This window comes from Candidozyma duobushaemuli (genome assembly GCF_002926085.2).
Source record: "Candidozyma duobushaemuli strain B09383 chromosome Unknown A_B09383, whole genome shotgun sequence".
NCBI classification, from domain to species: Eukaryota; Fungi; Ascomycota; class Pichiomycetes; order Serinales; family Metschnikowiaceae; genus Candidozyma; species Candidozyma duobushaemuli.
This window is the reverse complement of record NW_020289901.1, coordinates 1,399,471-1,419,784: the sequence shown is the minus strand read 5'-3', so window position 1 is coordinate 1,419,784 and position 20,314 is coordinate 1,399,471. Positions and strand designations below refer to the sequence as shown.

General features: G+C 47.5%; 9 protein-coding genes across 9 annotated transcripts; 7 read left to right on the top strand and 2 right to left on the bottom strand. All coding sequences in view use genetic code 12, as the record gives it.

Annotated features, from left to right (window-relative positions):
• Positions 1-1,544: 1,544 nt before the first annotated feature.
• Positions 1,545-3,857, top strand: CXQ87_000646 (uncharacterized protein; the record flags this gene model as incomplete). Its single annotated transcript, XM_025479219.1, has 1 exon — positions 1,545-3,857. One exon carries the CDS (start codon positions 1,545-1,547, stop codon positions 3,855-3,857), a length of 2,313 nt encoding a protein of 770 aa, XP_025338692.1.
• A 232-nt stretch (positions 3,858-4,089) lies between these two features.
• On the top strand, positions 4,090-4,602 carry CXQ87_000645 (uncharacterized protein; the record flags this gene model as incomplete). Its single annotated transcript, XM_025479218.1, has 1 exon — positions 4,090-4,602. One exon carries the CDS (start codon positions 4,090-4,092, stop codon positions 4,600-4,602), a length of 513 nt encoding a protein of 170 aa, XP_025338691.1.
• Positions 4,603-5,273: 671 nt separating this feature from the next.
• Positions 5,274-5,678, top strand: CSE4 (centromeric DNA-binding histone H3-like protein; the record flags this gene model as incomplete). Its single annotated transcript, XM_025479217.1, has 1 exon — positions 5,274-5,678. One exon carries the CDS (start codon positions 5,274-5,276, stop codon positions 5,676-5,678), a length of 405 nt encoding a protein of 134 aa, XP_025338690.1.
• A 126-nt stretch (positions 5,679-5,804) lies between these two features.
• MSN4 (stress-responsive transcriptional activator) lies at positions 5,805-7,493 on the bottom strand (the record flags this gene model as incomplete). Its single annotated transcript, XM_025479216.1, has 1 exon — positions 5,805-7,493. The coding sequence occupies one exon, from the start codon at positions 7,491-7,493 to the stop codon at positions 5,805-5,807; it is 1,689 nt and encodes a 562-aa protein (XP_025338689.1).
• Positions 7,494-10,067: 2,574 nt separating this feature from the next.
• On the bottom strand, positions 10,068-11,381 carry RCH1 (Rch1p; the record flags this gene model as incomplete). Its single annotated transcript, XM_025479215.1, has 1 exon — positions 10,068-11,381. The coding sequence occupies one exon, from the start codon at positions 11,379-11,381 to the stop codon at positions 10,068-10,070; it is 1,314 nt and encodes a 437-aa protein (XP_025338688.1).
• Positions 11,382-12,298: 917 nt separating this feature from the next.
• On the top strand, positions 12,299-15,421 carry HOF1 (formin-binding protein; the record flags this gene model as incomplete). The annotated part of the gene is made up of 2 exons (XM_025479214.1): positions 12,299-14,270; positions 14,508-15,421. 2 exons carry the CDS (start codon positions 12,299-12,301, stop codon positions 15,419-15,421), a joined length of 2,886 nt encoding a protein of 961 aa, XP_025338687.1.
• Positions 15,422-15,512: 91 nt separating this feature from the next.
• On the top strand, positions 15,513-15,908 carry CXQ87_000640 (chromatin-binding transcription coactivator; the record flags this gene model as incomplete). Its single annotated transcript, XM_025479213.1, has 1 exon — positions 15,513-15,908. The coding sequence occupies one exon, from the start codon at positions 15,513-15,515 to the stop codon at positions 15,906-15,908; it is 396 nt and encodes a 131-aa protein (XP_025338686.1).
• Positions 15,909-16,633: 725 nt separating this feature from the next.
• Positions 16,634-19,297, top strand: MNR2 (putative Mg(2+) transporter; the record flags this gene model as incomplete). Its single annotated transcript, XM_025479212.1, has 1 exon — positions 16,634-19,297. One exon carries the CDS (start codon positions 16,634-16,636, stop codon positions 19,295-19,297), a length of 2,664 nt encoding a protein of 887 aa, XP_025338685.1.
• A 167-nt stretch (positions 19,298-19,464) lies between these two features.
• On the top strand, positions 19,465-20,052 carry CXQ87_000638 (uncharacterized protein; the record flags this gene model as incomplete). The annotated part of the gene is made up of 1 exon (XM_025479211.1): positions 19,465-20,052. One exon carries the CDS (start codon positions 19,465-19,467, stop codon positions 20,050-20,052), a length of 588 nt encoding a protein of 195 aa, XP_025338684.1.
• Between the last annotated feature and the right edge of the window lie 262 nt (positions 20,053-20,314).

Below are 20,314 nucleotides of genomic sequence, written 5' to 3'. Positions count from 1 at the left end.
TAACTGCTTGGCCATGCTTTAGCCCCTACAAATAGGCCAGGTCAAGCACGTGGATTCGCCAGACGGGGGCTTCATGATCTGGTTAATTTCAAACGGAATGTTGTAGTTCCTCGAGGCCTGTTTTAAGGTTCGTCGGGGCACGAGGAAGACTAAAGCTAGAGGCGTCCGACGGCGCCGAGAATTATACAATGAAGGAGAGGTAACGGAGATCCCGAGACGGAGGTGGAGCCACAATACAACTGTCGGATGAGAGATCCGATTGAGGTCGTCAAGGAAGACAATCGGCCATTGAGGCGTGTGGCTGTTTTTCGTCTAAGGTAGTGTGCATTCACGTCAGATAACAAGTCCCACAGAAGTGGCCTATCAGCCGCCCACACGAGGTACGTACGAGCTGGAGACGCTGAATTGAGTTTTCTGGACCCAATGGGTGGTAGCCAGCTCAATCGGACGATAGTCTACTGCTAGCCAAACTGTGCGGGCTCTCGGTCCCAGCCGATACTCTGATTAAGGTTTCGGAGTGGTGCCGCTGCTAAGACATACGGCTTGAAAAAGAAGAGAATCGTGTGCTCCCCAAATTTGCCCACTCCGAAAACGGTCAAATTAACCGTCCATGTCAACATTCCATCGCGAGCTCATTTTCGGCACATAGCACATGGAATGCAGCCACGGACAATTACCACTGGTATGCCGATATGATAGGCCAGCAGCCGGGGTCCGTGGGCGTGTCTTAAAAAGAGCGTTTCAAATTCAGGGTATATTTTCAGACGTTACCTTCTTTTTTTATTTCCAGGGGTGACAACCTTCCATGACCATGTGCCTTGGCATGTCAGCCACACGGAATTGCTCGAAGCCTCCTCTCGCAAAAGTGAATGAGAGCCCGACGCATTGCCAAGTGCTTAAGTGAAGTGGAAAAGAAAGTCTCTTAATCTATCACCCTTTCACTTGAGCCTGCGTTTACGCTCGTAATGGGTGGTTTTTCGCAGCCGTTATCTGTGGCTGACAGCTTTAAGGTATCATGGGTCCAATCAACCGCCGCTCCGTATAACCAAAAGATCAGCCCTTCGGACCCCTCATTGAACCCCTCCAATCATTTCTGAAAAAATAACTTGTTTGCACAATTTTCGATGATGTAACCCTCTATTCCATCCTCGCAGCAAGATTCACTCACAGTGTCATGCAGCGCGACGTAATTGGCTGGGACCATGGAAGGAAGCAAAAGTGCGTCATGGAACACCTCAGGCAGCCGCCCCGGCCCGTCTGCAGGAACACACCAACAGCACCTTCCCAATTAGTGCGCACCACGGCCCAGCTGGTGCTGAAAGGTAGGGGAAGACACAACAAAAACGGCATATTTTGCACAGCAAAAAAAACAGTAGCTAGGTAATTGCGATTCCGCCGTTGCAGTAAATCACAGGCGCGGTACGGGTTTTTGCGTCCCTGCCCGCCAATGCTCCCCCAGCCCGTCCTTCTGTTTGCTCTTTTCTCAATTGCTCCTCACTCTCACAAGGAAAAAACCACCAACCCACCACTCTTTTTCCCTAACCATGTCCGCCTACCAAGCCAATGGCAAGCCTTTGTCTCAGCAGGCCCTCTACCAGCAGAAATTGAGACTGGGTGTCTTCAACTCCCCTGGCCTCCCTTCCGTCGGTGTCAGCTCTTCTGCTTCAGACTCAGCTGCCCTTTTGGCTGCTTCCGCTGACTTGACTGTCAAGCCTTCCTACGAACGTTTGAGAGCTGCTCCTGATGCTCAGACCGCTGCTTTGGCTGCCAGAACCGACTCTATCACTTCGTGGCAGAGAAAGCTGACCGACCCGGATGCTGATGCTGCTGCTGCCAGCGCCAAATACACTGAGCCTTCTCCCAATTCCGAAGCCAGACCTGACTTGGGTCTCCCTGCCGCTTACAACAAGGGCAACGTCTACAAGCGTGCTTCCAGCAACTCCACTTACTCAATGACGTCTAGAACCACCCCTGAGAAGTTGACCTCCAGACACGGTTTGGCCTCCGTGCCCAGAAGCTCCCCTTCCGGCTCGCTCAACATCGGTAAAATCTCCCAGTTGGCCGACAAGAACTCGTCCAAGACTTTGAACGCAAGATTCAACCCTGAGGTTGACCACCGTCATGGCGTCAAGTCTCCACCAACCGAGTACTTGAACGAGGCCGAAGAGTCCGAGGCCGCCAACTCTGCTGCCGCTGCCTTGACCATGAAACACGGCGGTGGCTACACCAACTCTGTTTCCTCCCAGAAGAGAACCAAGGGCTTCGAAGCCGTTGATGTTGTCGATGCCACTTTGTTGGCTGCTGCCAGCAAGAAGGCTTCTGATAGATTGGGCTCCCTTCAGACCATTGGTCAAACAGACTTGCGCGCTCAGGCCCAGCTCTACTCGAAGGCCTTGGTCGCTGCCCACAAGAATAGTGAAGAGAGAATCAAGAAAAACAAGGCTGGCTTGATCGACCTCGGCGGTGGCTTGGAGCTTCCATACAGTGAGATTGACAAGATGGCTGCCTTGATTGTGGGCCCTGTGTTGTCAGACATTGACAAGAAGGCTTCGACTCAGAGAGAGAACGATGCTTCTGCAGCTGAGAAGCGTGCTGAGGCCCGTGCTGCTCACAAGAACTTCAAGCTCGAAGAAGCTGCCAGAAAGCAGAGAGAGAAGGAGTTGCAGCAGAAGGAACACCAAGAGAGAATCACCTCTAACGAGAAGAGAAAGCGTGAGGAGGATGACTTGTACACCGAGCACCAAAAGAAGAGACACGAGGAAGTTGAGGTCAAGACCCAGGAATTGAAGGACTTGGAGGAGAAGTACGCTTCTGAGAAGGAAGAGTTATTACAAGAGAAGCAGCAGAACCAAGACGAAATTGACGAGGAAGAGACTGGTCTCAAGAACGAGCGTAAGGAAGAGTTGGAGCTGATGCAAGCCGAGAGAGACGAGGAAATCCAACCACTTCTCGACGAGTTGGAGGAAGAGAACTCCAAGTTGAAGGAATTGACCGACGAGAAGGATCAGTTGACCAGTGACATCGAGGCTGCCGAGAAGGAGAAGGAGGAGTACGAAACCCAGATTGCTGAGATCGAGGCCAAGTTGGAGGAAATCGAGAAAGACCACGAGCACTACACCACTGAGTTGGCTGACGCCACCACTAAGCGTGAGACTGCTGACAAGGAGGTCGAGGACCTCACGAACACCCACGAATCTGACTTGAAGAACCACAAGGAGGCACATGACGACTTGGACAAGCGTATCAGCGACTTGGAGAAGGAGAAGGAGCAGAAGACCATCAGCAGAGATGAGCACAAGAGGGAGATCTTGAAGCAAATTGACGAGCAGGTCAAGGACGAACACAACATCAACAAAGAGTTGCCAGAGCATTTGCGTCTGGAGGTGAAGGAAGACAAGCTTCGTGACGTTGGATCTCTCTTTGACTATGAGCCAGTTGAGAAGAAGAGCCCAGCAGACCTCGCCAAGAAAAAGGCTTCTGAGAAGACCACCAAGGCTGCTGAGGAAGATGCTCAGGTTACCGCTGATGCTGTCAAGAAGGAGACCACCACACCAGCCAAGGGTCCATCTAAGGCGGCCAAGAAGGAGGGAACTGACTTGAAGAAGACTGCTAGCGTGGATTCGAAGACTGGTGCTCCAAAACGTAAGGGTCTTCGTTCCAGATTCTCCAGCTTTGCATCCTCATTCAGAGGTGACTCCAAACAGGAGGTTCCTACTACGAAATCCACGGCAGAGAAGAAGGAAACGAAGCCAGCTGCCGAGAAAAACGAGAGATCCTCGGACGTGAGCAATTATGAGGATGACCTTTCCATCAAGGACAGCCACAAAAAGGGTGGAGTTTTCAAGGAGGAGATTTGATTTAACGTTGCAAGAAGACGATCCCGTCTAACTAATATTCTATTCTTCACCCACTTTCCTAATTTTTTTTTTTTACCATCAAAGCAGCCGCTGGTAAAACCAAGGGCCACTAAGTATGTTGTTTTATAAATTCATTGTATCATTACCAGTGCATTCCAAGCATGGAGCCCTTAGATTCAAACTGTATATATAGTGCGACCTTCAACGTTATTCATTGAAGAGTCACTACATCATGACTAGTCCTGACGCCCCTCCAACTAAACTACAAGAGACTCTCCGAAGCCTTAATTTTAAACTTGCTGATGCATCGCCCGAATATGTTCAAAGAAGAAAGAAACAAATGGTCCTCTTCATGACCGCGGCTGCTGCCACTATCTTCACATCTAGGTTCGCCTACAAATCCACAATTACAAGGCAATACGTTCCTTCTCTATTTCAAGGAAACCACCTGCCACCACTAAGCTACAACTTCACCATGGATGCTGCTGTTGCCGTTGGAACTGGTACCATGCTCTGTGCCTCCGTCTCATCGATGCTCATCTTTGGCACCTGCTGGGTACTGGATATCTCATCATTTCAAGAATTTGGTTGGAGAATGAAATCGGCCATGGGAGGAGTCAAGTCGCAGTTGAAGCTTGCTGAGATGCCCATGGACGAGGAGTCCACTTCCATTCAAGACGGATTGAACGATATATTGGAGGGTAAGTTTGAGCCCGAGTTCGAAAATGACGTGGCTCAGAAGTGATGCATGAGAGGTGAGAGGCGCCCTTGCAAAAAGAATATTGCTGTGCCGTTCGTTAGGCGTGAACGATGTAGCGCCCCACAGTACGTTGTAAATAGTCCACTACAAGGTCGAAAATTACTGTAAAACCAGAATTTTTGTATCATGAAGATAAGTTTATATCGAGTATGTTTGAAGTATCCCGAATGCACTGAATGTAAGTATTGGGACTCAACTTTTGATTCAAGACTAGCTGTTGCTCATAGCTACAGTATGCCCATGGGATTGGACATCTCAACCTCAGATTCGAAGTTTATAGCACCCGTTTCTGAAAAATGATTAGATAAGTTGAAGATATATTCCCATTTTGAAAGATGAAAGATAGATTCACGTTGTAGTTCTGACGCTTCTTATGGTCTCAATACACTGTAGTTCAATATCTGAACACTTGGTACTGAATTGCCACACAAACATAAATTTTCGGCGGCCGACTTAGGCGCAATTAATATCCCACACAATATACATAGTTTCAAAACAAAACAAGTAAATTTTTTAAGAACCTTTTTGAACCGTAGTCTATCTAGTCTAGTGTACTGGTCTCTTCGCGTCAACAAAATGCTGGTTCTGCAGACATGCAAGTAATTTAACCTCAATCAGGGAAATCCAATACTACATCTTGAAGCCATAGGTTGACCATGGCACGGAAGACGGTAGCTACATCCAGAGCTGCAATTATCTCGGGTACGGAACGATATGGAAATCTACCCGGTGATCCGGTTGCGGGATCAGCCCCCAAGAGGAGGAGATACAGACCAGGAACGCTAGCGTTAAGGGAGATTCGTCAATACCAAAAAAACACAGATTTGCTTATACGAAAACTCCCATTTGCCAGGTTGGTGAAGGAGATCGCAGATCATTACATTGGCTCGAACTATGGTATCAGATGGCAGTCCAATGCCGTTCTAGCGCTACAAGAGGCCTGTGAGGCTTTTCTAGTACACCTATTGGAAGATACCAACTTGTGTGCAATTCACGCCAAAAGAGTGACAATTATGCAGAAAGATATTCAGTTGGCAAGAAGAATACGAGGCCAGTTATAGGCAGCTACACGAAGTTCAATCTATCCATAATCCATTTCCAGTGATATAAAAAATCCAAAATAACCCTTCGCTAAAGAAAAAAAAGATACAAAAAAGATGTCCAAGTGGCGTCAGTGTAGATCTCTCTCAGGCCTCGACATTCATTTGGGTTTCGCCTGTCATCGAGGTGCTGCGTTTGCGACCACGAGTCTGAGGATTGGGGTTTCCATAAACGATTGTCGTAGTTCCGTTACTGTTCACCTTGAAGTGTGTTTTCAGGTGCTGTGCCAAATTGTCCGACCTCGAAAATTTCTTCTCACAGTACTTGCAGTGGAACGGCCGGATGTTCGAGTGCACTGATCTAATATGACGCTTCAAGTGTTCCAGACGCTTAAACTGTTTATCGCACTCGGGACATGGGAAAGGTTTTGGTTCGTCTTCAGCCGAGGCAGCGCCTGCGCCACGACTCGAAGCTGCAGCTTGTAGCTTGGAAGCCTGCGATTGGCTTGGGGATCCATGCTCATGAACTCTACCGTTGGACAGCTCAGCCTTTGGCTGCTCCGCCTGGGAACTCGGAAAGTTGAACTGGCCTTGCTCTTGCTTCGCTAACGAAGGCAGTGAAATGTCTTGCACAAGATCCTGACCAAGGCCGGGAACCTGCTCGAGGCCTTGTGTAAACAGTGCAAGTTCCTGAGGACTAATCATCGGCATTTGGTTGTTGGAGTCACCAGCAACAGATGAGAGATCACGAGGGACATCTGAGGCCGATGTGCCCGCAAGGGAGTCGGAGGCCAACTCGCTTGCAAAGATGTCCGGAATCGCATTGTTGAAAGACTTCTGTCTTCTCTTCTTATGCACCGAGTTGTAGCTTCCTACAATGGAATGAGCTCTCGAGGGACTGGCGTCCGACCGACTGGGAAGAACTTGAATTGAGTTGTTGCGTCTCCAGCCAGGTCTGGATGCCTTGGTAGCCGCTTGAGCCGCACGATCGGCCGCATTATCAGACTCAGATATGACATTCGCAGTGTTGTTGAGCCAGTAGGTAATGGCGTTCACGCACTCATCATTCATGATAAACGTGGAGTTACTAGCTTCCTCGGGCGATTGAATCACCGAGGAGTTGTTGGTATCTATGCCGTTGAAAACATTCGACTTGTGCTCAGCGGTCTCGTCAAGGCTCGGATTCATGCCTTTGAAGATAGTACCCAAGGAGGGGGACAGCATCAGCAGAGGAAGCACGTAGCGAGCAGGAGCAGGCATAGAGCCTGTGGAAAGCAGACTTCCGAACAACTCCCGAGGGTTTACCGTGCGCTCCTCCTTCAAATTGCCAAACTGATCCAGCAGGTCGGCTCTGGTGTTGGAGGAGGTGGATGAGCGCTGGGAGTGGTCTGAGTTGGCCAGGTTCATACCAGAGATCGAGCCTTGGTCGCTGTTGTAAGAGACTGTGGAGTTAGCTGAGTCGGGCGCATTTTGTTGCAAAGACATTCTGTCAAGCTGCTCAACAGCCAGAGAGAAACGGCGACGGTGGGAGTAATGTGAGTTTGGATCTGTCCTGAAAGGCAAGGCAAACTGCATTTCGGGCAGACTCAAGTTCGACTGCAAGTTTCTGTAGTTCACGTTGGACTGAGCCACTGGCAGAGTTGGGGCCTCCTCACGGAAAGCCGGGTTCTGGTTATTCAAAAAGATCTCGTCGTTGAGATCCAAACCGTCGTAGTCGATGGTGGTCAAGGATGCTGGAGGAGGGATCCATTCGTTGGAGGGGACTTGGGGCAGTGTGTTTGAATGGAGGGTGGGTTCCACCACAGCCGAGTCGATACCGAAGGAGGAATACGACATTTTAGGCGAATGTGTTGGGAACAAAAAAAGTGTTTCGAGAATATAGAGGGAGCTTCTTGGGCGTGGGCGGGAAGAAAGCTTTGGTGGTTTCTGGAGGTGTGGTGATCACAAGTGTGGATGACGCCTCAGATATGAAATGGAAGGCTGTAACTGATAACGCCAGCCGCAGGTTATGAGAGTCTGTTTGAGCGGGAAGTGGTTGGGAAAGTTGGAAAGAAGCCTGAGGTCGGGAATATAAGTATATCGATCGGGGCGGCAACAAAGATAAGATATATGAGAAAGTAATGAATCTACACTGGTGCCAATTTTTGAAGTATTGGCACGCATGTCTGGGCCTAGGGCCGCATACAGGCTCTCGTAAGATTACTGATAATAGCCCAGGTGCCGGCTCGGAGACGGGTGGACCCTATTGAGGAAACGCGACATTTTGCTCCAAGCCGCATGGCCATGCATTAGACGTAACGCCACCGGCAGGATAGAAGCCATTTTGGCATACCGCTTTGTGACCTAGCCTAAATATGCAAAACGTCGAGAAACTGTGGTGGTGAAGAGCTGACAAGCTAGGGCTACATGTGGGGTGATGTAGGCGCATGAGGTATTTTGGCCAGCTGAGAGAGAAAAAATGTCGCGCGCCGGCATATAGGCAGGCTGGGTGACGCACGCAGTGCGTCACAATTGTCTGGCAACAAGGTGGGTACGCTCGGACTTCAGCGTACTGGGCTTTTGTTGCAATCTTGGTTCTCGAGGAAAATGACTATTTCTCGAGACCAACTAAAGGTATCTAAATGTTTCTCGAGCATTGTGCTCTTTGAACTGTAATTGCCGTTTGGTCCGGAGCATGTGCCGCGGTTCTCCCGTCAGGGATCATTAGGAGCCAGTGGTCAAGAGAGACCAATCGTCGTTTTGGACCCAAGAGCAACGGCAAGTGCTCCACTACATTCTGGAAAGTCCGTCTGCCAGGCTGGTTACCGAAGATGTATTTCTGGGAGTTCTATGAAGGAAGAGGTCGGGTTTCCGCCATTACCCCAGCGGCAGATCCACCACCCACGGGGCTGGGAAGGTATTGGAGAAAGAGATGGGAATGGGTTAGGGTTACGAGTCGCTCGTCTAAGCCATAATTGCTCTGGCCATGACGGCCTGGGTAGCTGGCGGTGCAAGATTCTCCAAATAATGAAATTAGGTTTGCACTAAATGGCTGAGCATTATTCGGGATCTGGCGGCTGAAAATTGACACCTGCTTCTCGTCAGATGCCAGGCCTGAGATCGGTACATTCGGCAGCGACGAAAATCGAAATAAGCGGTGGTACTGTAGATGCCGTCTGGTGATAAGGTCTCGAAACCTGAAGATTCAAGTTTGTGTCGATCGCCAAGACGCCGAAATGGATGCGCCGTATCGTGGCGTCGAGCCGGAAAATCATTGCGAAAATCCATCATCTGGAGCAACTCTAAATACTACTGGGCCCAAGCTTTGCATGCTCAATCAGGGCTTCCGCCTGCTATGTTAAGCCCTGTCGTTCTGGTTCCGCTCAATTCGGCGAAGCTCGAGACACTTAGCAGCCGAGCATGATCACATGAATTTGGTCTAATGTTTCTAACCACCTTTGCCACCGAAGAGCTTACTTTTGGAGTCTTGAATTATTCATAGCGGCTACAGCGATGTAACTGCTGAGTGCCGTAGGAGATCATATGCTGATGCCGGTGGGTGACTTTGCGTGAGGCTGCTGTTCGCATGGTCTCGTGGAGGCATGCGTATGCGCTAAAAGACCTTGGAGGCCACAAGAAAAATATAACTGTGAGCTCTGGTCGGGCTCGAGCCTTCGCAATCAAGAAATCAATGGGCAATAAGGTTTCTGTTTTCATCGCCAATGACCGAATCAAGTCCATTTCCGATGAGTAAGTGGGGAGCTATTCACAGCTGCGGAATCCAGATGCATCAGTGATCTGCACCTAAATGCACGCAGTGTGCGACATTTCTTGCACCCACACTTCTGTGATAACAGCTTCACCCAGGCTAATTCTACACTATTGACAGGACAACTGCCACTTACAGGGTCCCTTCGAAAGCCTGGAAAACGTACAGTCTATTTTGTTTTGTGTCGGCAACTCGGAATGGTGGAGAAATGTTGCATATCATGAACTCTACCCCGTGGTCTGGGGCGGCCATTTGTTATCAGTGTGCATTCGCCCCTGCACACGTCACACTTTGTGCATTCGATCCATTGAGCATCAGGTAGAGCAGCCTTGTAGTGACATTCATCAACCCGATTCTTCGTAGGTGAACTGAAGGCCGGTCTTATGATAATAATGTTAAATACTCCACCTCTTTCCCACAATTCTTACATGCTTCTACACCATGGCGCTTTAGTCAGTATTGTCTCCCCCGACAAGCACCTTTTCTTAATGACGCCTCGGGGTTTTCTTTTTCCACTTTCCCCTCGGCCGCCTATTCTTCTGGAGTCCGTAAAGCTTGCTATCTCTATTGTCTTTATTACCATTATGTATGATATTTTTTCAATCACACGTAGATGCACTCTAATCGATTTCACCACAAATGCAATTATTGCCAACCTTCAATTATCGAGCTTCCTGCTCTTGAGGAGTCGCCTGTCCATGCTCCGAAATGCTGCCGTACTGAGTGTCAGTATCACTGGCCTTAACTCCGTCGGGTTCAGCATCCTCAGACGGACCAGCCTCCTCATCCTCAGCAGGCTTGTCCAAAGCATGAACCCACTTCTTCATGAAGTTGACCAAAATCTGTGCCGTGAGAACCTGCTCAGCTTGGTAAAGCACCAATGGTACCAACAACACACCCAACTTGGGATTGTGAGCACCATATTGCGAGGAGACCAACGAAACACCCAAAGCGGCGGTTTTGGCGGGTCCACAGAGCATCACTGAAACTGTGTCACGACGATTGTAGTAAAATGGTCTAAATAACTTGTAGCCCCAGGTGTACGTCTTCGAGTCCTGCTCGGTTGGTTCGTGGTCGTAATACTTGACGATAAAGTACGGCCGCAGGTAGAAGAAGACCAACACCGTGAAGAACAAGTAGATGCCGATGTTGAAGAAAACCAAAAAGATGATCGAGGCGTGGGAAACAGACTCAAAGGCGTCCTGGGCAAAGGCTGTCGAGAAGGATTGGAACATAATTAAAAGCAACATGAAGGAACCAACCTTGTTAAGATAAAATGTTGTGAGAGTCCACTTGACCTGTTTGGGCCAAATATTCTGAACAACTTGCCCAACGAAGAGAGGAACGAACACCGAGAGACCAATCTGTTTCATCACACTAGCGTAAAGTGCTTGAATAGACTGTTGCTGTTCCTGGTACTTTGGGTTACCGAAATCCCATGTTCCTGTCATGTACATTTGGACCAAAGCCGGGGTAATGAATGCACCCAAAACGTTACCTATGAACACCTCGCAAGTGGTTAAAACATGATTTCCATCCGCTGCCTTGGTCATGACGACGTTGGATGAAACTGTGGTTGGACAGGCATGAGTGACAATCATACCCACGAGTAACCAGTCGTCGATTGCGCTATCACCAGAAGCTTTGATACCACAAGAGATACCGTAAATAATCGCCGAGGTGATGAGGAAGGACGATGAAAGCACGGTAAAGTGAGCTCTCCAATGCATGATATTTGAGAACAAGTCCTTGGTGGTCATGGAAAGACCTGAAATCAAGAAAATCACTGCCACTGCACCATAGCCGATGGAGTATTGGGCCTTGACAGTACCCCCCTGCTTGGCAAATTCTGGAAAGAAGTATGCCAATACAACGAAAACACCCAAAAGCACGAAGAACCACTGATCTAGTAGGAAACCGAGCACCTTCGTGGTCCACTTGTAGGTCTTTGTCTTCTTGAATTCCTGATACAGCATGGTCTATCGATTAAATATATTAAAAGCTTCCCACTAAAAGCCGCTGTGGAGGAAAGTTGTACCAAGGTTAATTGTCTCTGGTAATAAGAGACAGTCTTGCACTATCAAGTGTCACGTGCGGAATTACATCCGCCGGATCGATGAGCATGTTCCGAGTTACAGCGACTGTCGTCATTCTCCGGGGTTGTTTCCCAAATAGGCAATGTGAGCGATACGACTGAAATTCTACCGAGGTCTAAATTGCATAGACACGAGAATAATGATTGCAAATTTTGAAAAAGTTTTTCGCTCGTTGCAACTGTGGAGACGCAATTCAGTGCTTTTGCGAAATCAGTGGCATGCATTGCGCAACTGCTCAGACGTTGTATGGATGATCGAAATTGAGAAAATGAATTGAGATCTTCTTTCAATTTTGACGAGTTTTCGTTCCTGCTGTTAAGTTCCATTACTTGCGTGCCAATCTTGACCTACATGAGTGCACACCACATTGCAAATTGATTGCAGGCCCTGCGAATAGACTTCAAAGGAAAAACGGTAAAGCTTGAATTCATAAGAAGAAAAGAAAAATATGAATTTGGGCACTTGCTCAGCATTTTAGCTCCAGACTGTATTGCTCCCTGGTGGGGGCTTCAAAGACCCCTCAGTCAACCATAAAGGACCAGCCTTGAGGGTCTCCAACAAAGCCGCCAATCCCCAAGCAAACCTCACAAGCATCGTATTCGCCCGTGTGGTCCTCGTCTGTGTGTGTCAGAATCACAAAGACTCTCTGCGGCTTTCAAAGTGTTCGCTGCACTCACGACCATAATCTTACCCTATTGGGAAGAATGTAAACAACACAGGTTGATGTAAGTGATGTACCCAGGACAATTATCAACAATTACACTTCCGAGCTCCACTCTTCACTACATAGTCTTCCAATGTCGGTGGAAACAGCTTTTGTTAATCGCTTTTGGGGCCAGCAGGAGGCCGGCTTCCAGGTGATACAGACTAGACTTGCACATTCATTGACTACCCTCCAGGAACTTCTAACATTCTACAAAGAACGAGTTGCCATTGAGAAAGAATATAACAAACGCTTGGATAAGCTCGTGAGCTCCTATACGCTAGGCTCTGGTGAAACGGGCTCAATCAAGGTTGCCTTGGAGAAATTGCAGAACGAGAGTGGTAACATGGTTAGACAGAACCAGAAGTTCATCAAGAGTGTTTCTTTCCACAACTACGAAAAGCTCAGCTCCTTTTACGGCAACTATAAACACAACGTCTCCAAAATGGAGTCTCATATGCAAAAGGTCTTGAGCAAAAAGAAGGACTTCTTCACCCACCTCGAAGCCATTAAAGACAAGTACAGAATAGAATGCCATCTGATCAAGACATTGCTGCTACAGTGCCAGACCACATGGGGTAAGGAACTAGAGAAGAACAAAGCAAAGCTCATAAAGGCAGAGAAGAATGCTGGTGTACTCAAGGACCAGTATTTGAAGTGCATCCATAAGTGCACGGAAATACATGATGTGTGGGTTAGAGACTGGCGTGCTGCTTTGCTGAATGTTTATCAGTTAGAAATTGAGCGTATCCAAATTTGCAAACTCAATTGCTTCAATTTCTGCAACCACGTTGCATCGCTATGTGTCGATTGGGACCAGCTGGTGGATGTAGCCAGAACCTCGTTTGCAAGCATACTAGCACCGAAAGATATCCATGATTTTGCCGAGGCCTACGGCACGGGCAACAAGATTTCCAAAGCCCCGAAGTTTATCGATTTTGCAGAAGGATACGATGACGACTCCGAATCACAGGACTTCGAGCTCGCTGACTTTAAAGATCCAGACTTCTCCCAGATTCTTACTAGAACATTCTCCACTCAGTCAGCTCCATCCAGCAAACAAACAAGCCCCACCAAAAGAAGCCCGAAGAGAAACAACGTTGAGTCAGGCTCACCCACAAGAGCAACGAATGGCGGTCTACTAGTACCACAGAATAAGAGCCTTCCACCAATCAAAGAACCAAATGGCAACGGTGAACTCCGCAAGCAATTATCACAGACAAGTAACTACACATCTGGTCCAGAAGACAAACACGATGTGTTCGATTCCAGCAAGAAATTCCGTGAATCCAATGACCTGGACTACTCCAATCCCACGAACTATACCTCGCAGACGACAAGAAGTTGGGCATCTCCAAGAAAGAAGGAGAGACTGGAAATGCAAGAAAGAATCAATCGAAGACTGCAAGATTGGACCAATACATTCCAGCCTCCACCGCCCCAGCCAGAGAAGCCCGCTGTTTCCATTAACAAGGACTTTTCAATGGACTTCATTGCCAAAGCACTTGAGGATCTTAATACTGGAGGCAATGGTGATGTGAACCAGTTCAGGCGATCTGTAAGGAGTCAGGCAAAAGACAATGACCATGTGTCCTATAGGAACCATCGCCCTCAGTCAGACTTCGTTGATGATTCCAGAGAACAGGCAACTAGGTATGATTCCATCTCATTCAAGACACCACAAAAACCGAGGCCAAAGTCTATGGTGGACAGTGTCATGGGCGAAGATGATCTGATGAGGACTGTTGTTGCAAGAACTCCTATGAAACCACAGACTCAATCCAAGCGGTTCTCACTGCAATCTCCCACAAAATCGTACATGGACCTTCATTCTATGATAGATAAAGTGACGCCGGCGTCAGGACACGAGTATGTGGCCAAGGCAAAGGCCATTTATACGTACAGTGCTAGAGAGGAGGGAGAACTCTCGTTCAAGAAAGGCTGGAACATGTTTGTGCTTCATAAGCAAGAGGACAATTGGTATGTGTGTGAGTTAGCAAACAATTGCGGAAGTGACGTTGGAAACGTTGGTTTAGTACCTTACAATTATGTGAAGGAGGGCGACAGTTTGTTTTAATATAGGTTCAATGCATGTATAACGAGTAACGGTGGTGACGCAGATGCAAGTAGTGAGGTGCGAATGAACGTTGTTAAACATTACCACTAAATCATGAACTTTCCAGCCATTGGCCCCACCAAGGTAATTGCACCTTATTCAATCACAAACCTTCCGCCTCTTATTATTGGAGGAGCTGTGCTTAATTTTATTTATACCAATGACCCGACAAAACTACCAATCCAAGACATTCTTGATATCGCCTTCTCCAAAGGTCTCAATGCTATAGATACCTCCTCATACTACGGCAGATCAGAGGAATTGATTGGTCAGGCCTTGAAGAACCTTCAGTCCAAGTGGCCTCGTGATAGCTATTACATTTGTACCAAAGCTGGACGTATTGCCGACCACGAGTTCAACTACTCTAGAGAACATGTGAGGGCCTCGGTCAAAAACTCAATGAAGCTACTTAATACGAACTATCTCGACCTTGTTTACATGCATGATGTTGAATTTGTGGAAACTCCAAAGATCTATGAAGCTTTGAAGGAATTGCTTGCGTTGAAGAACGAGGGGTTGATCAAGGCATTTGGATTCTCAGGGTACCCTATCAAATTTTTGTATGAGATTGCGCATACTTGTGCTCATGAGAAGAAGGAGGAGATTGGCCCCGTGGATTGTATTCTTACCTACTCTCATGGCTGTCTTCAGAACACTGCCCTTTTTGATATGTACGACTCGTTCATGAACGATTGCGGCATCAAAAAGCTTCTTAACGGATCCATCTTGAGCATGTCTCTTCTTCGGTCAGGTAAAACGCACGACTTTCACCCTGCTCGTGTTGAATTGAGGAATAAAGTTGACGAGGTGGCTCAATCCTTAAAGGATTCACATAACGTGGAGCTTGCAGAATTGGCTACAAAGTTTGCTCTCAAACGTTGGCTTTTTGACTCGAAAAGTCAGAAGGAATATCCACTTGAGTGGAATAATAAGACCTCTGTGGTACTTGGCGTGTCTACGGTGGACGAGCTTAAATCTGCCTTACAAAGTTATTATAGCGTGAAGGACCAGGCCAATGACGAGGACGAGAAATTGTTCAAGTTGACAATTGACAAGCTCGGTGACTATTATAATGAAACCTGGCCATCTGGACTTCACTAGGATGATCAAGTACGGAAATGCGGAGTGCTACACTGTGCAAAATCAGTGCAATCTGAGCGCGTCAGTTACCAACTACTTGTTCATATCTACAATGTCCAGAAAGAGAGGAGCAGCCAATGGCACGGATGGCAAGTTCGATTCCGAGGAGATTGCTAAATACGAACTAGGGAACAATAAACATGTCACTGTGAGTTTGTTCAACGGGAAACCTCTTGTCGACATTCGTGAGTTCTACAATGATAAGTCTACAGGGGAACTTAAGCCTGGTAGAAAAGGCATTGCATTGTCTGAGAGTCTCTTTCAGAGTCTCATTGATCTCCAACCTAAGATTTCAGCATCCTTAGAAGAAGCCAAGCTGCATCCAAACAAGGTAGCAAAGGTGGAGTCTAGTGAGCACAAGACCGAGGCATCTGACAAAAGCGGTTCTTCCAGCAGCAAAAAAGAAGTCAAGTCAGCAGAGAAGGTCGAAGATTCTGATTCTGATTAGAAAATGGTCAATTGAAGATTCTGCCGGATTTGTGGTTTTTACGAGTCGTGGTTTTTCAATGCGTGCACGAGGGGGAGGCATTGAGCTTTATCTTGGAGGAGTGGTGCTTTTTGATGCGGTCCTGTTTCCTTCGTGTCAAGCTGGGTGATGCAATGGAGCGGAACTGCTTTTGGCTTATCGCTCTGCAATTTGGTAATCGCGGGATTCCGGCAGTGTTTCAATGTTCCTGCTTTATCTACAGTGGCAAAAGACTGTATTTGCTCCGCACATGATACACTTCCTTTTACATACACTAGGCTTAGAAGAATATGTAGAAAAGGTTTTATCTCTCACAAAATCGTTCGTAATCTCTTCATGTCGCAATTACCTATCACGCGATCTTTAGGCTGCCATCCTCGGACTGCAGCTTCTTTTAAACCATAGAAGTACAATTCCAAAAAGAAGCTCTTCAATCTTGAATCTGTGATATTTTTTTTCTGGACCCTTTCTCCGACTAGGCCATTGCAAGGGTTCCAACTTGTCGCTTAAAGACTAAGCCGCGCTGGTCACGTGCATGCAATAGCCGCTCTGCAGATATGATCCTCCTCTAGCTTGCTACGAAATATGGAAGTTTCCATCTAAGCCATCGGTTTGCGACTTGTACGAAATCAGGTCTTTTCTTCGAAAAAGAACAAAAGCGCTCCGCTCCCGGAAGACCCCAAGCTTTAGAGCTACAAGACCTCACTATGGCAAAGAAAAAGTCTTCGAAGCAGAGGAAAAACCGCCTGAAGCAACAGGCTAAGGAATCACAAGGTAAACACGATTCTGGGCCCAGCTCGAGACCAGTATCGCCTTCTGAAAGAAACTCATACAACGATCCCCACGCACTCAGTGCGATGCACATGAATTCTTCGGCCAGGGATCGCCGGAGAAGCGAATATGAAAACAGTACCAGAAGAAGCAGTTTTGCACCTCTCACGGACAGAAACTTGCAAACCCTTCTAGAGCAGAACAACGCTCTGAATCAGGCTCACAGATTTGGGTCTGTGGCGCTTGACATGGACAGATTTGCTAGAACTCAGGAGTTTGGTACTCAAGACCATCCTGAGACATTCAGCGACCGTAGTCCTGGTTCAGGTGCGCTGCTTGAGTTTGGCGAGTCCAACCCTCCTTCTGAACATTCCAGCGACTCCACTTCGTTGGATGACGTTTGTTACCTCGACTACTATGACGACGAAGGAGATGCTGGGAAGTCTCAAAAATGGCCTGACCTAGAAGTCCTCGAGGACTTCGTGAAGGAGGAGCTCGATGAATTGCAAGATGAGGATTCGGAAACTAACGAGGTTAATTTCAGATACCCATTGGCCAGACACGTCTCTCAACAGCAGACTGAGTCTGCCGATGACGACGGGGAAGAGGACGCGCCTCTTTTGAACCTGGTGCAAATTAACGAGGTGGACAACTGGGACCTGAAGACCAGCTCCATCAAGGCCAGACCAAAGGCACTCCAGCCATGGGAAGCTTCCCAGCTGAAAATTCATACTATCCTCAACAATGGCAAGTCGAAACCTGACACCTTGTGCAGATTCACATACTTCAGGGATGATTTGGACAAGACACTCCACTCTCCTACCCTTGCAGGGCTTATCACTGACAATGAAAAATTGGACTACTCAGATGATAGTGCCATCAGGAACTCCCTCAGGGAGCTCTTCGACCCTCACTTTGCTCTTGCTGCTCACAGACTGCCTCGTGGAGCTACACCAAACGCAGAAGGCAACCCAGATTCTTCAAACGGCAGGGAAGCTCATCACACCAGGCATGGATCGGTTCCACCATCCGTTAGCCGCACTTCTGCTGCAAATCAAAATGCCAAGGGCAGCCTTCCACACTCAGGTGCCTCACATGCTTCGCTTGCAAATCAAGCTCATGTAGCAGCCTCAGTGAATTCCCTTTCCACATCTCCAGTTTCCCATCACGATCCTTTTTGGCTTGACATCCTTGACCCTCTGGAAGAGGAGATGAAAGTCATTTCGAAAACATTCGGTTTGCATCCCTTGACTACAGAGGATATCTTCATGGACGAAGCCAGAGAAAAGGTCGAGATGTTCAACCTGTACTACTTCCTTTGCTTCACCTCCTTCGACATTGTCTACGAGCGCAGGAAGCAAAAGGAGAAAGAGCACGAAAAGAAGATCAACAAGCTTATGGAATATAACAATCAGCCCAACAAGTTTAGCGCTGAATGGTTTAAAAATCTATTCGGAAAAAAGGACGACGGAGTGATCCGCTCAAACGCTAAGAAGTCCGGCTCCTCTTCCAACAAATCCAAATCAAAAAGAATCAGAAATGGAGAGTTATGCCCATTGAATATGTATATGATTGTTTTCAAACATGGTGTCTTGACATTCCATTTCAGCGCCACTCCACATCCTATAAATGTCCGTCGCCGTGCTCGTATGCTCAAAGATCACTTGACTGTCTCACCAGATTGGATTTGTTATGCATTGATCGATGACATTACAGACTCCTTCGCACCTATGATAGATAGCATTGAGTCTGAAGTATATCTTATCGAGGATGAGATCATGAGGATGCACTCTGGAGACAGAGAGTCGACTGACGAAAGTGATGACTCTGATGAAGAGCCTTTTGACGAATTTTACGAACAGCGTCCTCGCTACTCTGGCGGCGACGATGTTTTCGTGCGCCGTCACAGATCCAAGTCAGTTGTGGAAAATCCCGAGCCATCCAAACTCGATTTCTTGCGTTTGAGAAAGCGTAACTCCAAGCCTGACTACATTTCGCTTAACTCAAGAAGAAGCGGTCGGTCGAGAACTTCAACCACTACGAGTACTGAATCTTCAAGAATCGTCGCTTGGAAGCGTAAGGGTGATATGTTGAGGCGGATTGGTGAGTGCAGAAAGAGGGTCATGTCTGTGATGAGACTTCTAAGCACAAAGGCCGATGTCATCAAAGGCTACTCCAAACGTTTTAGTGAGAGTGACGTGGTTAAACCAATTGAGGAAAACCCCTTCTTAAACACGAGGTCTGCCTCTAAGCAGGAGATCTTGATGTATTTGGGAGACATCCAGGACCACATTGTCACAATGGTTCAGTCTCTCAACCACTACGAAAAGCTTTTGGCACGTTCACACTCCAACTACTTGGCTCAAATCAATATCGACATGACCAAGGTCAACAATGACACAAACGATGTTTTAGGGAAGATTACTGTGATTGGTACGATTGTCTTGCCTGTGAACGTTGTAACGGGTTTGTGGGGTATGAACTGTATCGTTCCTGGTCAGGATGCACCCGGCCTTACTTGGTTCTGGGGCATTTTGTTTGGCATCTTCCTTTTCAGCATCTCGTCCTATCTTTATGCAAAGAAGGTCTACAATCTTTGATTGAAGAGTGGCTGCAAAAGCATGCGCACAAGAAGGTGTTGCGAGAAAGCAATCAGCCTCAAGTGGCCAAATCCTGCGTGGTGCGAATTGATGATACTCAGAAGACAGCAAAGGTTCATAGCAATTCAGACAACCATCAATTGATTCCAATTCAGTAAGCATCCGCCATGAGTCTCCAAATGTCCTTAGTTTTCGGCCTTCTCATCTTTGAGATGGGCTACCTTTTGCTCTTGATGGTTCCATTGCCATTCCCTGTCAGACAGAAGCTTGTGAATGGATCAGTCAAGTTGAACCAGAGCAGAAACTTCAAGAGTGGCTGGGCGTTTACTACAGTCATGCTAGGACTCCAGTTTATTGATTGTGTCCAGAAGCTCCAAAAATACCACTATGCTGAGGGGTCCTTGCAATCCAGAGACCTTGGTCCAGCAAGGTACGACCAATTGGCATCCAAATTCTACAGCCAGCGCAATTTATACATCACCGGAGCTGTGTTGTACTTGGAGATTTCTATCGTTACCGTTGTGACGATTTTGAAGAAGTTGGTCAAGAAGGAGGAGCTGTATAGAGCCGCCACAAGTGCTGAGACTGGTGTTGACGCCAAGAACACCAGCGATGACAAGGAAGATGCTGCTGAGCTCCGCAAATTAATTAAGCAGAAGGAAGATGACATAGCCGTCTTCAGAAAGCAATTGGAGGGTGTGCAGAAGCAGTACGATAGCCTCAACGAGGATGAGCTCAGAACCAAGTCCGACTAAGCATCTTTGTTTCGGGCAACGACTGAAACATAGTTGAGGCCTCGAAGTGAGGCCTAGCGTGGCGCCTATGCCAATGAGGCACTGGGCTGGCCGGAGTATGTAGCAATGAAAGTGATCCTTTAAGAGTTTAGCAGCATATCTGGTAAGGTTACAGAAAAGTCGAAGATATATTGACCTATGGAAGAGCGTTGGGCTTTCAGTTGGATTCTAGAATCATCAAAGATGTCCATTCCCGATCAACCTCCCTGCAAGTGTTCCCTGG